Below are 15,534 nucleotides of genomic sequence, written 5' to 3' on the forward strand. Positions count from 1 at the left end.
AACTAATTAACTATGCACTGCAAGTCAATAAGCAGCTCATTGCTTTATTCTCATCTTCCCAGCAGTTGAATAGGCTCTTGATTCTGGTTTAATGAATGAAATCTTATTTCATTTCAGACCTCGTGAAGTGCTCATCAAACAGCCACCCAGACAGAAAGAATTGCAGTTTAATGACCAAAGATAGGCGCACAAAAAGTGCATAAATATAGCCTATATACATACATATAAAGAGAGTAACAGCTGCACACCGGCTGCAATCCCCGAATGTAATTTAACAATAAGGAGACCATTAGGAGAATTAATAGATTTTTGCAAGTCTCAAGACAGTTTGCTTCATCCATTAGTCTCATAATGGTTCAGTGAAATCTGTGGATTGGAGTTGCTGTGCAAGCCTGTACCTTAATTTAAAGTACATCTATGCTCCTCTGTGACACACACACATAGCACAGAGTACATGCAGGTCTGAAAGTGACTGAGTCTTTGAGCTATTGATCGACAGCCGTATCAAAATAGTATTATTGTCAGAATGTGCTGTTCAGCAGTCCTTCGAGCAAAAGCCCAGAGTTATTTATTACAAGAAAATCACCAGTTGGTCCAAGCATCCCGAAGCAATGCACTGAGCTCCCATCAGGTATATCAACTTTATATTTTCTGGACACAAACATCTTTTCCTTTTGGCAGATCATTTTCTAACTTTAAGAGCTCGATGGCCGGCAGTAGCAGAGTTGTTGCACTGCCCACACTGAATGATTGCCAGATGTGATTCTGTGTAAGTATAAGCACACGGTCAAATGGGAGGCTGATTAAAGGGAAATTGGTACTTACATGTACAAAAGATAATTTACTTGCATGAAAACTGTAAACACTGTGGACTCAACCTGGGCATTGTTTCAAGTCAAACCATAACCAAAACATGACCCAAGACAATTTATTTAATCCAACTGTAACCAGATACAATTTAACTCAAACTGACCCGTACATTTCTGTGAGCGATATGAACTTGTGCTGCAATAACAATAAATAAATTGTGGTGAAAATATGTTGTCAATCAACATTTAAAGTCTTGTGAGACAGACAAACTACATCTGCTGAATCTGAAAGTTTTACATGAACATTTCCTCCAATATATATAAACAATATAATAGCTATTTCTAACAGGTAACATTAATTCAAATATTATTTCAGCAATTATATTATGCAGTAGTCACTGAGGTTAAAACTATATATCATATATATTCCTATCATCATGGTAACTCATAGTTAAATGAGTTGTTGCAGAAGAATATGATTCCACGTGTACAGTACTGCCCTCAGCAGTCAGCACACCTGCACAGACACACACAAATACACACACACTTGCATACCCGCCTCAGTTTGTCCACGCACCAGTTGAAGTTGTCCAATTCCACATTCTGAGGATCCACTTTGGCTTCCTCCTGTGTGTCACACCTGAGAGCCCGATGCATTTATCTTGACACACCTTGACACTTTCCCCCCCAGTGCTCATCAGTTTGCTGGCCACGCCTGGATGATCATCTAGATCCCGAAATACTGTACTTCTGTAGCTGCACTTTTTAGATTTTAGCTGACAAACTGCAAGACCCCGTATTGCTCGCTCCATTGAGTCTGTGGCTGAGTTCAGTCTCAGAAGTTTCACTGAGCAAAAACCCCTTTAAAGATGTTTAAGAGCCTACAGTATGCCCTTTCTTGTGCGTAGTCAAAGCAGATGTCACTGTCTTGATCTGGCAGCAAAACAACACAGGGGTTTTCTTGGTGAGGGTTGGTGTGGGGGGCACATCAGCAACTAGAAGTTTCACAGTTCAAACTGGTGCACAAAGCAAAGCAGGGAAAACATCAACCCATTGCCTGCCAGTGCACAGGGAGAGTGAGGGATGTAGAATAGACAGTAGGGTAAACATATCAAAGCATAAATTAGCTATTAAGCACAATTTATGCTCAGAAAGCATGAGAAAATGTGTTTTTTTTATGTGTGGATCAGGTAAACTCAAAAAGGTGGATTAAATAAATTAGAGGCAATGTAGTATATGATCATCTGTCCTTAGCTGCTGAAACAACTTTAATAGAAACCGGCATTGGGTCCAATATCCCAAAACCAATGCATAAGATGTTTATCTAGATAGTTGCTTAATTTATGCACTTGTTTGTACTTTATTATTTTCTTAGCATTGCCATGTATCCTTCAAATTTACCCCAGTTTTAACATTTGACCACCTACTGTTCTAACCTTTGGTGCAAGCACTATGGAGAACTTCACAGACTGCTAATACTATGAAAACCTACATGGAATATATGTATTAATAGATTTGTTTTTCATCTCTACAGTCTTTGTGGCCATTTTCATCAGACAACATGCCAGAGTACTTGACCTGTAATCTTTAATATATCTCATTTCAAGATACACAGGGGAACATGTTTTTGCTTTTATCTTGGGATACTGTATCTCTTGAGGTCTTGAGGCAGCAGAGAGGACTGCAATAGGGCACAGTCCTTTTTTTTTTTTTTGCAACTTGGATTGAATTAATTCCTTGGGTGAGACCCAGCTTCAAGTGCACCACTTCCCTTGGAGCCAATGTGAGAGAGCAGCTTCAGATGTTAATACACTTTATTGCTGAGTGCTGCCTTTTTTGAAGGAGGGCATGGCTGTACACTTGGCTGGAGAACATGGGAGTCTATCTATTTTTATCTGGGACCACAGAAGGGCTTCTGGATGGTGAAACTGCAGAGCAAACAAGTTGTTGCAATTACGAAAGCAAGCCATGCAGAAAATCTTTTGACAATAATGCAAATTATAACTCCTCTGATTTTTTTTTTCAAAGCCAGATGGGACACCCATGGTAGAGGTATGGAAGGTAGTATGACTAGACCATAAGGCGCACATCTGGCTGTTAAATTCAACCTGGGATGATGGTATAATGGATGGAGCTAGTGAGACACATTAAGGGCATTTTCAGGAACTTGAACACACCATGTAGTGTGAAATAAAGGCCAAGTATGTACTTACTTGTTCTTTATATTTTCACATTTGGAGCTATGATAATGTGTGGATCAATGGCACTAGTATTTGAAATTCAGAATGAATACCCAAACATGCAGAACAAGTCACAGATTTGAATGCTTATTGCTATCTATCTATCTATCTATCTATCTATCTATCTATCTATCTATCTATCTATCTATCTATCTATCTATCTATCTATCTATCTATCTATCTATCTATCTATCTATCTATCTATCTATCTATCTATCTATCTATCTATCTATCTATCTATCTATCTATCTATCTATCTATCTATCTATCTATCTATCTATCTATCTATCTATCTATCTATCTATCTATCTATCTATCTATCTATCTATCTATCTATCTATCTATCTCCTGAAAAATACTAATTACAGGTTACATCACAGACATGTCTTTGTGTGGGCAGCAGGTCCAAGAATGGTACAGCAGCGCCCTCAAGTGGACAATCAATAAAACTACTCCCACCTCTAGATGTAGGCCTGTCACAGATTATTGGCATCTGTAAAATGTCTCAAAAACTGAACAGTGTAGTAAATCCTTATATTTAAATATGTTATACTTTATCAAGGGTTTTGCATGCATGTGTAGGCTAGTGCTCAAACAGATTACAAAAGAGTTGAGAGCAGGTGATGTCCAAGAATTAGTTTTACATGTTATTTTAAATTGTAGGCTGAGCTGTATAATGAAGGAATACATAACAGTATTTGAATATTAGGAAAAATCTTGTGCACATGTGTATATGTGAGTGTCCAACCAAAGCATCAATTTCAGTGTATGGCCTGTATTATATTATCTCCATTGCTTTATGATGTCACATTTTATTGTAACCATGTTTGGTGGACTATGAATGAATGAGTAAATGATTGAGGGGAAGGAAGTAGACTAATACATCAGTATCACCTAATTAGGCTAATAATACTAATAATACTATAGGGCTGTCAATCGATTCAAATATATTATTATTATATTAATTGAACATTTATCTGTTCAAAATGTACCTTTAAAGGGAGATTTGTCAAGTTTTTGAAACTCTTACCAACCTGGGAGTGGACAAATATGCTTGCTTTATGCAAATACATGTTTATATTTATTATTGGAAATCAATTACCAACACAAAACAAGCTTTATGCTGTGTAAATGTAACTATCAGTGATATAATCCTGTGAGTTGTGTGAGATCATTTGACTCATTGCTCTCATTTATTCTGGTCCTGTAATAATGTGAATTGTGGAAAGATGTCAATAATTTTATACTTGTTAACATTTTCTCAGATTTTGCACTGTACTATAGAAATATTATATTTGGTTGCTATGATTAAAGTGACAAAGACAGTAATGCATTTTTTCTTATTAATTTAATTTTAATTCTCGCGAAGTTCCACATTCACAAGTGTAAATTTACCAAAAGAAAACTAATTTCTTTGTATTTATGAAAGAAATTTCTTCCTCACAAAACAAAAAAGCAATGAAAATAATTAATGTATGCAATATCTTTAAAGTTTTTAAGTGAAATTATTGTCATACTCTCGCGTGGTCTTTTTTATTTTTTTTTATTGTGTTTTTTTTTTTTATTTTATGTTGGTTTTGTTTCATTTCTGTTGTCCTTTTATGTTTGGCACAGCTTTTTGTTCATGTTTTTCGCTATGCTTCTTCTGTATGTAAATGTTTTTAATGTGTTCTGCTGTTACTATGGATACAATGTCACATGTGTCAAAAAATTGACACATGTGACGCCTACTTCCGGATACAAATCCTACCACGCATGTGCGGAATTGAATCCAGTGGCGGGGAATAAAAGACGACAACAAACTTTTTATCATCTATTTAACCGCTGCAGGACAGTTTTACTTAGTTAATACTTTTAAACATTTGAACTGGAAGATGGTTGAAGGTCCGGGCGTTACATTAAACGGAGAGAAAATCCGCTCTAAAGTCCAGAAAGGACAGAAAGTGAAGGCAATCAGAGGCAGTTTGACGACATCCACAGTAAGTTACGTTATTATGACACAATGTGCTCTGTGGGTTTGTTAACCAGTTGCATGTTAACCGTCTTATGTGTCTTTACAGAGGAACAACACCGAGGGAAATGTCTTCCTCAGGTTGTCTGGGTGTCCGTACACCGGGGTGGAAACCCTGGGCAAGGAGCTCTTCATGTACTTTGGTCCAAGAGCGTTGAGGTAATATACACTGATGCTACCTGGAGCTTTGGGGTGTTACACTAAATTCTGTTACCTGTCAGATTATGTGTCCTGATGAGGGATTTCAGCTATATTGCTACTAATAGTCACTACTTAGTCACTGATTTTGTTTTGATAACTATTACTAAACATGGTGCCTCCATCATATTTAATGTACTCATAAATGTTGATAGCTGTGATTTGGGTGTACCAAGATATCTGTGTCACATTAGTTATTTTTATATTATTGATTTTATTTGTCTAATTGCAGTCCTGAAATGTTTTAATCCTGGTTCAACCATGTGAAGCACTTTGCAGCTTTTTTTAAAAAAAGTGCTGTAGCCTATAAATAAAGTTATTATTATTATTATTTTTATTATTTATATAGTGACCTTAGAGGATTAATTAGTTACATAAAAACACCAAAGAAGAGTCAGATATTGAGAGGTGAGGTGTTACAGCGGTTCTACCGTTCGTTTTATCACAATTATCAAAATTCTATATCTCGACTATTTGTGTTTATTTTTGTTTATTTATTTTGCACAATTTAAGACTATACAACATAACAAAAAAATAAATGAATAATATACAGTGCAGGAAGAGGCAAACAACCCACTGGGCTTATCTGAAGCCTCCACCCAGAGACAAGATTAAAAAAAATAAATAATATGACTACATAATGGTGATAACAAACAATTTGGACAATATATATATATATATATATGTATATATATATATAATAATAACAATAAATATATAAAAAAAAAAGACAATAGCTGGTAATAGCTGCCTTTAAGAAGTAGTTTGTGATTAAGTATGGTAACAATGTTAAAGCTAAAACTCCTAATTGAGTCAAAGAATCTGGTGGGTTAAAAAAAAGGTGCAATGCCTGTTAACACGTTACAGTTTTTCCTCTTTCAATTTTGCTCAATTCTTGGATGAGAATTTCAAAATTCAAATCTCTGAAAAATTAGTTGTTCAGAAAATATTTTAATTTTTTCATTAATTCAAGCAAATTGCACATGTTTTGGCACATATGTGCAAAAGAGTAAGTACAATTGTCTACAGTTTGCACAGTAACCATTTGCACATGGCTTGTTGAGTTTTCACTGAGTTGATTCTCAGCGTTGTACTCTTCACAACTTCTAAACATTCATCATCGTTTGAGCCATCACATGCAAAATTATCCATTTCATTATCTACATAAATCAGACATACATGTATATTCCATAAATATCTATATGACATGATGTCATTTTGTGGCAAATTTTCTGTTCACTGTATATTAATTTACACAAAAGATCAAAGGGGAATTTTCTGTTTACAGTACATTTAACACATTGCTACACAAATAAATGTAGTGTAGCCTAGACATACAAATGTGTATATCCTGTTTCTGTGTATTACAGTAGTGTAAAGTATGGACTTTTCCCAGTAAACTTTTACCTATTGTTGAAATCAGAATCTAAAAAGCTCAGTGCGATACACAACAGCATTCAGTTAGACAAATCTGACATTCTTGTATAGTCCAGTAAGCAGTCAGTGTCAACAACAAAGTAGAACAAAACAGAGATTTGTATATAAGACACATTTCCAGGTTTGACTGCCATGTTGAACAAACATCCAAACATTTTGACCAGAACAGCTCACATGATGACAAAACAACTTTTCATTTCGGTGGCATTGGCCAGTTTACTGACACAATAACTAGGTTTTTGAAGCATGAATGAAGTGTTTTGGGTGAGTTACTACCGTTTTGCAGACATGCAATAGAGTTGTGATGTCCCATCAAACAGTTGTGATAGTTGCACTTACAGTTTAGAGAATGCTTAGACCGTTTCAAAGAATGAGCCAAAGCGATTGAGACAAACTGTAAGCAGACATTTGGAGAGAACATTTTCCTCAATCTTCTCACTTAATTTAACTTAATGTCAAATGTATTTGTTTGTGTGTTTGTGTTGTATGTTGGGGGATCATTATGGAAATAAGTTCATTTAGTTTTATCATCCTTTTATGATTGTAAGAAGGGGTGGCCAATACATTCTTGATTTCTCTCTATACGTGATTTTATACCGCAATATCAATAAATACATTTTCTATCAAGTCAATTTAGAAACTGTTTAAAAACAAAATAACTAAACACAGTTGTCTGTTTTTGGCTAATACAGTGAATCAAATACCCGACAAATCCAGATACTTCTATCATTGATTTGCATCGGTCACAACAGTCATATATATGACAGGGATAACTTAAGCTGTATAAACAATATCATATAATTTTCAACAGTTGACATACTGTACTCACAGTACTAAATTCATTCAGTTCATACAGCTGTATTAGTGTGAACAAGCAGGTAGAAGTGTTAGTGCCCTTGCGTGATAGCAATTTCAGCAGTTTTAGCAGATAGACTCCCGAGCTACTGTTCGGTCGGAGCCTGTGACATTTGTATTTACACAACAGAGTCTCCAACCACAAGGCCACCTGTCTGCCCTTTTGTTGCCAAGTCTTATATAAATTGAGACATGCTATCTGTAAGTGGAAATTTGTCTTTTCCTCTCCTTCTTTCTTTCATGCTCACATCCTTTAGAGTCCACTTTGGTATGAATGGATCGATGCGTATAAATCCTGCTGAGAGGAAGGAAAGGACTGGCTCCGCACCAGTGCTGGAAATACACCTGACTAACGACATTGTGCGCTTCTTTGACAGCACTGTGGAAATAAGGTAACGGGGACACTGGCACAGCCTAGATAGATTGAGGTGACAGTAGTTCACCTTGGGGTATGAGTCTCATTCAGTGGGTATGTCCTACATTAGGCTGTGTCTGAAGACGGTGGCTATTGTTGCATGAAAAACACAGCCTCGACATTTGTCCTGTTCATTGAGTGTAAGGTCCTGGTGTACTATTCATTCTGGAGCCAGACAGACATTTATTTCCGCTGTCTTAAAATTTAACCTAAGCTGTCCTATCTCATAACAAACAAAACTGAAACAATATATGAAAGAAACAATTTTGAAACGTGTAACCTCGAGAATGCACCAGTTGACCTCGTGGCACACTTTCAGTAACAGCAGCCATATATTTTCTATATTCTTCCAGTACTGTAAAACTGTGTGCTTGCAGGTTGACAGAGGACTGCGAGCAAAGGGTGAGGGCTATGGAGAGTCTGGATGTGTGCTCATCCAAGTTCAGCTTCTCCCGCTCCGAGGAGGCAGTGAGGAGTCAGAGTAGCAGGATGCTCTGTGACGTTCTCCTAGACCAGGCCGTCATGCCAGGAGTCGGCAACATCATTAAAAACGAAGCCCTGTTTGACTCGGGCCTCCATCCAGCCGTGAAGGTACTGGAAAGATGATGGATTGTGTTCAGCAGAGGAACAAAAAAAAAAGGGAATACAAATGCAAGACAACTCTCAGAGAAAAAAAAAAAGTTTAAGCTCTTGTATGATTGAGTGATGCATTGCAATGAGGAGGGTGCAACAGGGAAAAGACAAACAAGCGCATTGCGACACAGATAAGCCTTCCGCTCGGTGGAGTTTGGAGTGTTTTTCATTTATTTTCATGAATGTATATAGTCTGTTTTGAGACTCAAATAAGGGCTTTTCCTTTGACTTATGACATATTTATAAAAAAAACAACGTAAAAATTTATTATTCATGATCTGGAAACTATATCACGTGAAACATGAAAGATCCAGTTTTTCACATTGCTCTTAGGGAATCATTTTCATAAGAAAACTATATATTTTTATCTGAGTGACTTAACGGTTCGATATTAATCATAGCCCGTGCGTGGCCACAAAAAGTTTTTTGGCCAACAAATATCTAATCAAATCAAAGCAAATATAATATACATAAAAATTAGGGCTGTCAATCGATTCAAATATATTATTATTTTGTTAATTGCACATTTATCTGTTCAAAATGTACCTTAAAGGGAGATTTGTCAAGTTTTTAAAACTCTTACCTACATGGGAGTGGACAAATATGCTTGCTTTATGCAAATGTTTGTTTATATTTATTATTGGAAATCAATTAACAACACAAAACAATGACACATATTGTCCAGAAACCCTCACAGGTACTACATTTAGCATAAAAACATGCTCCAATCATAACATGGCAAACTGCAGCCCAACAGGCAACAACAGCTGTCAGTGTGTCAGTGTGCTGACTTGACTAAGACTTGTCCCAAACTGCATGTGATTATCATAAAGTGGGCTTGTCTGTAAAGGGGAGACTCGTGGGTTATTTTCATTCTGTTAATGTCACAGTTAATGAAGGCTGTGTTAAGTTGTGTTAAATTGCCTTTTCTGTATTGTTTTTACATACGTTTACATTTGGCCACCAAAAATGTACTTTGGTCACCAAGTTTAGGTGGCCCGTGGGTCCAGTGCTTAAAAATAAGTGAGTAAGAGACACTTTGCAGCATGAATACTGCTATTACTCAACTATTACCAAGGGTTTTGCTCTGCTCACCTTTAGAAAGTATTAGAGGGGATTTAAGAATATAGCACACTGGACCAAAACATTAATCTAGGACTTCCTTCTACTGGGACCTCTGAATCTTTATGAGCTCCCCCTCCATTATCGAGCCCCTAGGTGTCCTGAAAGACCTGTATGTTTGTGTGCTTTAGATCTTTTCTTTTTTTTTTTTTACACTGTCTGAGCCAGAGTCAGGTTCTGGCTGTCTGGGCTCCAAGTCTTGGAAACACATTGGATGTAATTTTGTCTCTGTTGCATCATTTTAAATCCAGTTTTTCATTCATGTCTGGTGGTTTTTATTGTTTATATGCTTGTGTTATTGATTTGCTGACTGTGAAGCGCCTCTCATCTCTGTTCTGAAATGAAGAGCTATACAAATAAGGTTTATTCATTCTCTGGCTGTGAGCTGTAACTAACTGCACCGCTTCATTGTTTAGGTTCAACAGCTGAAAGACGAGCAGATCCACCACTTGGTGAAGATGACGCGTGATTTCACTCTTCTGTTTTACAAGGTTAGACATTTGTACATCAATAAAGTATATATTTAAAACAGTTTTTGGTGGTAATCATATTTTATTTATACACATTTACTTGTAGCAGCTGACACCTCATTTAGACTGACTTGCAGTTATGGATTAATTTAAAATCCGGTATTGCAGAGGAAGGAGAGAAAAAGCCCCACTGCCTAGGGAAAAGATAAAACAAATATTCCTGTCCATGCATTAATAGTAAGGAAATGTGAATGTTTTTTTTTTCTTCTTCTCTTTATCCTCATCTTTTGATTCACTCTTGTCTTCCCTCCTCCTCATCTCTATCAGTGTCGCAAATCCGGCTCTCCTCTCTACAAACATTACAAAGTCTACAAGCGTCCCCAGTGCGGCCAGTGCTTTCATGTCATCACAGTCTGTCGTCTTGGTGACAACGGCAGGATGACTTACTTGTGCGAGAGCTGTCAGAAGGGAGATCCCAGCGGGGTTGACATCAGGTAGAAATCCTCATACACCTTTGCTACTTTGACTGAAAATGTGTTGTTCATCGGAGTTTGATCTCGGTGTTGCTCAAAAATATTTGTTTCCAGTACCTGAAGTAAGATAAACGACCATGCTCCTTTTCATCACAATTCTATATACATTTAGTGTATTTACTTTTTAAGAATAACTAGATGATGCTTAATTAATTTTTCCAATATAGGATAAAACCAGGCATTTTGGTTCTTCTTAATGCATTTTAATGTTTTTTTTTAATTTAATACCAAAAAGCAAAACGATGTCATTTATCAAAACCTAGTCTTTTGCAGAAAGTTCTAAAGCCTTTTAGATAATACGTTCAAATTTAGCGAGGCCATCTTTGCAGGCAGATGGGCTTGGCAGGGAGTGGGAAGTATTATGGGGGGGGGAATTAATGCGCATATAAGGCTGTGTTTGCCAGACAGGGCACAGGCTCAACACCTCCTGGGTTGTATTTGAGCAAGGCTTTGCGAGGGGTTAGAGCCTAAAGCCCTTACAACGCATTACACAGCTGATAAAGCAATCTGTGAGGAAAGTTTCCCCGAAAGCCGCCGTTACTTTCCTCCTCCATGACTGTTGGCATTGCAGATTTGCCTTCTTGTCAAACATAGTCGAGCTTCATGTCAGAGCACTAACATGTGTGCTTGGAGCAATTATATGTCGCGTATCTTCATCCTCTGCTTGAACTGCAAATGTTTGTCTAGTTAAAGTTGCCTCTTCTCTTTGCCTGCATTTTTTTCTATAATCGGGTTACAATAATAGCGTGTTGAATATTTTATATTTATTGCTCGGTTTGCATTTTGCCGTTTCCTAAAGATTAATCCCTGTAATATACGTAATCCAGGAAATTTATGTTTACATACGCACGCATTGTAAATAATTCTGTGAGACTTTAAAGTAACACAATGAAATAGTCATTTATGGAAGAGTCATTTATTCCAGAAATAGAAAATACACTCAGTTGCCAGTTTATTAGGTACACCGTGTTAAAACTAATGCAGTGTAATACAAAAAGCCCTCCAGAAATCCTGCCTTCATAAAGGTCAATCTGCTTTCTCGGTTAAAGTAGCGGGGAAGTGGAATCCCATACGACAAACATTAGAGACTCTGAAAGCTTCGCCATATTTAAAACCAGCCTCAAGTTTTATGTAGTGTATTTATTGTCATGTGGTTGTTTTTTGTCTACATGCCCATGGACAACCGATGCAAATTAGCTTCTAGCTAACTCTGGTGCAATTGGTTTTAATTGTACAAGACATCCCTGCAAAAATAAACAATAACACCAAATAAATTCCATCATTGATATAAATGGGGTAGACAATTTATTAGAAAATGTTGAAATATTCCAAACATTTTGTCTCCCCTCATTAATGGGTACAAGTGTGTGTCAAGTGTTCATAATAGTGTACTGTGAGCACTAAAGGAACCTGAGTTGTTTTTACACAGAAACATTATTTCTGCTACAGTGCCCACGTTCTACTCATTAGCACGCCTGTTTTAGCAACAAAAGGTTTTCACCGTTGTCACTCTCGTGTGTCCTTTATGCAGTAAGCTCCCAGTCAGAAACAGTTTGATTGGCTGGGCCTACAATGACAGAACCAATGACAGCGTGGCTAAGAGGGAGGAAGAGGACTGGGCCTGTCAACTCTGCACGCTCATCAACCAGCCAGCAGCAAAAGCCTGTGATGCCTGCCTCACTCCAAGACCTGAGGGTGAGTGAAATGTTCAGTTTGTACAGTCACCGAGTTTAATGGGGTGACAGAAGGTCCTTGTTAGCAGGACATAACGTAATAGTAGCTGTAGTTTGGCTGTTTAGCTGAATGATCCCAGAGTGATGCTGTTTGCCGTTTGAGTACTTCTGAGCAAGGCAACAGACACCGATCTGTTGAAGCGAAACTGCAGTCAAGCAGGCAGACTTAGTAGTTGTGTGTATGTTCAGTATATTGCTGCACAAGTAATGACTGGATCTGTCAGTTGGCCATTTTTCTCTGACTATCTTGAGATACATCATGGCAGCAGTGATCTAGTGTTTGAAAGAAATGTCCTTGCTGTGTCTCTGTTGCAACCTCCAAACCACAGCTGAGTGGTTTACTTTGTATTTGTTTTATTTATTTTTTACATTTTTTTAGGATCATACTGCCAAATTTTGAATTAAATCACATTTTCTTAAAATGATAGCAGATAGTACAGTATGCTGGGTTTTCCAAGCATGAATAATTGCAGACGATATGTCATGCGTCAGACTTACATTTTGGCCTCGACTCCTGCAGTTGGTTCAGATAATTTTTTGCATGGCAGCTATTATCGCGATATCACAAGCTCTCGCGGGATCACAAACATTTACAGTGCCTATAAAAATAACCATTGCATTTATTATATTTTAAATTAATTTAGATTCCTTTGTAGAGATCTTTTTTCACTTTGCCATAAAAGAGTATTTTCTTGTTGATGGATGCCAAAAAAGCCACAACAAATACCCTTTGAATCAAGGGGGTGAATACTTTTTACAAGGACTGTACTTGTAACCTTAGTTTTTGTCGTCAACTGTTGAAAATTTCAATAAATATGAGTCCACTAAATCTAAATGTGCCATACATATGTGCAAAGTACAATGACAAATGTGCAAAGTGCAATGACAATAGTTTAATTTTTGGATAAACTCTTCCTTTAAAATCTGTGTAAATTAAGAGTGGGCTCTTATTTCTCCACAGAAAGTTGACTGAGCACACTTGCGCTGCAGTAATATCCTGATTTGCATTTGCACGGCTATATATGTACATTTTCTACTGTTGACCTCTGAGCTGCTTCACTAAAACAGCGGGGGGTTAAGCGCCTTGCTCAAGGGCACATTAATGGTTGTTGAGCGAGTGGAGAGTTCTACTTAACGACTCTGATGTCAGGCATCGTAGTTCACCATTACTGAAAACATACTTATTTTCAGAGTTTTATTATATGGGGGGGGCTCACAGAATTTTGCATAAAGGCATCTTCAGCACAACAGATTGTGACATTTTATTTGACGACGCAGCGCAGCAGTCTGCTGCTTACTGGTAAATTTTATGGCAAGATAACCACTTAAAGCCGACAACAACCTGCATTTATATGAGCGCAGCCAGTGCATGAGACTAAGCTGCAGCTGCTGAACATGAAACGAGTTTTCTCACTCTGGCTCCATCTCCACAGTCCACAAAGATGACATTAACACTGAGGCATCACCCTTCACCGCTGATTTGATTAAATACCCCTGCACTGCCTTCAAGAAGCCACAAGAGGAGCTCAAAGTCAACTGGAGGTCTGCATTCGGGACTTCCACCCTTGTGTTCTCTGACTTGAGCAAGAAGCCAAAGCCTGTAAACTCCCCACTCTCCCCAGCCGGCAGTCATTTGAATTCCTTGGCGACAGAGCGAGGTTTATATAAATACAGCGTCTGCCAAGGGACAACAAGCCCCAATTATGCCTCTGGTGGCTGGCAGAGGCAAAGTGCCGAGCTCTCCAATGGGGAATCACTGGCCTCCTACAGTCACCCATCCAAGAAAATGAGAATTGATCACAGTCCTTTTCCCAGTAACAATGCTCAAAATGGAGCCCCCAACTCAGGGTGAGTGAATCTCTTGCTTTGCTTTTCATGAATAAGTTTATAATAAGAGAAGTTTTTTGCAACCTCAGGGAGATAAGTGGGATAAAAAAGCATCTGCCTGTGGAATTTTAATGCAACATTGTTAAGAAAAAGTTCAGATTGATGAATAGCCGTCGTAGGATACAATGCAAATACCAACGTATCGCCACACACAGTTGAAGAGGTTGTTTGTTCGCTAATAAGGGTTGATGTGACAGGTATACTTGTGCTTTAGTTTCCATTTATTTCAAACTAATAAGACTGTTTTCTTCACTTGTGTCAGTACGCGCAAAATAGAAGCGACGAGCCGCAGCTCCTCCATTTCTTCCAGTCCCAGAGCCCCTGGCTGTGCATCCCATCGTCGTCCAGCTGTCCTCAGAGTGGTCCACAAGGAGGGGGAGAATAAGGGAAGACAGTTCTACGCCTGCTCGCTTCCCAGAGAGACCAAGTGTAACTTCTTTGAGGTGAAAATGGAAAGCAAGTTATCTCTATGGCATTAATGTAGCCCGGGATATAAACAACTTTAAATTATTCTTTTCAAGTACTTTAGTTTTTAGCCGATCCACAAACACCGCAATATGTTGGCATCAAAATTAAATGCCTGAAATAAAAGTTAACAACAAAGTTCATAAAACCTTATTTCCTCTGTTGCAGTGGGCTGACTCGCACTTCCCTTCTTGTCACCACGGGAAACGCTGTTTAATGAGGACGGTTCTGAAACTGGGACCCAACAATGGCCGGAATTTCTACACCTGCAGCTTTCAAAAGGGTAAACAGTGTGAGTTTTTCCAGTGGGCAGAGAATGGACCAGGGGTATCCATCCTCCCTGGTTGTTAATGTGTTTCAGCAATGCATTGCTTCTATATGAAACTCTGATGCGTATGTTGATATACATCAATGGATATAGAAAGGGGCCTGATAACACATCATTAACTTCGGGAAATACGCAGGTTTTTACTGAACTATAGATTAAATGGACAATATCTATCCACTGTATAACCTTCAGATCATGCCCAACCACTTGTTTGTACAAAAATGTTGTACCTAATTAAGTGTCTATATGCATTTATTACACGGTGTTGTTGAATACTCAATTCTGATTGGTCAATCACAGCGTTCTACGGTCTGTTATTTCTTTATAGCAGACCGTTGCTATGGGTGCAGTTCTGATGTCGGACTCTGGAGGAGCATTTTTGTACAGGGATAATGTAC

At 37.9% G+C, this 15,534-nt stretch overlaps 1 protein-coding gene and 1 long non-coding RNA gene across 2 annotated transcripts in view; both read left to right on the forward strand.

The window, feature by feature from the left end:
* LOC141775628 (uncharacterized) overlaps positions 1–15,534 on the forward strand; it is a 112,449-nt gene that overhangs the window by 96,259 nt on the left and 656 nt on the right. The window lies entirely within an intron of this gene.
* neil3 (nei-like DNA glycosylase 3) lies at positions 4,762–15,500 on the forward strand. Its single transcript, XM_074649189.1, has 10 exons — positions 4,762–5,028; positions 5,110–5,219; positions 7,808–7,942; positions 8,343–8,556; positions 10,137–10,211; positions 10,518–10,684; positions 12,255–12,418; positions 13,890–14,304; positions 14,606–14,786; positions 14,977–15,500. Exons 1-10 carry the CDS (start codon positions 4,924–4,926, stop codon positions 15,157–15,159), a joined length of 1,749 nt encoding a protein of 582 aa, XP_074505290.1. The 5' UTR covers positions 4,762–4,923; the 3' UTR covers positions 15,160–15,500.

Source organism: Sebastes fasciatus, chromosome 10 (genome assembly GCF_043250625.1).
Source record: "Sebastes fasciatus isolate fSebFas1 chromosome 10, fSebFas1.pri, whole genome shotgun sequence".
In the NCBI taxonomy this organism is placed as follows: Eukaryota; Metazoa; Chordata; class Actinopteri; order Perciformes; family Sebastidae; genus Sebastes; species Sebastes fasciatus.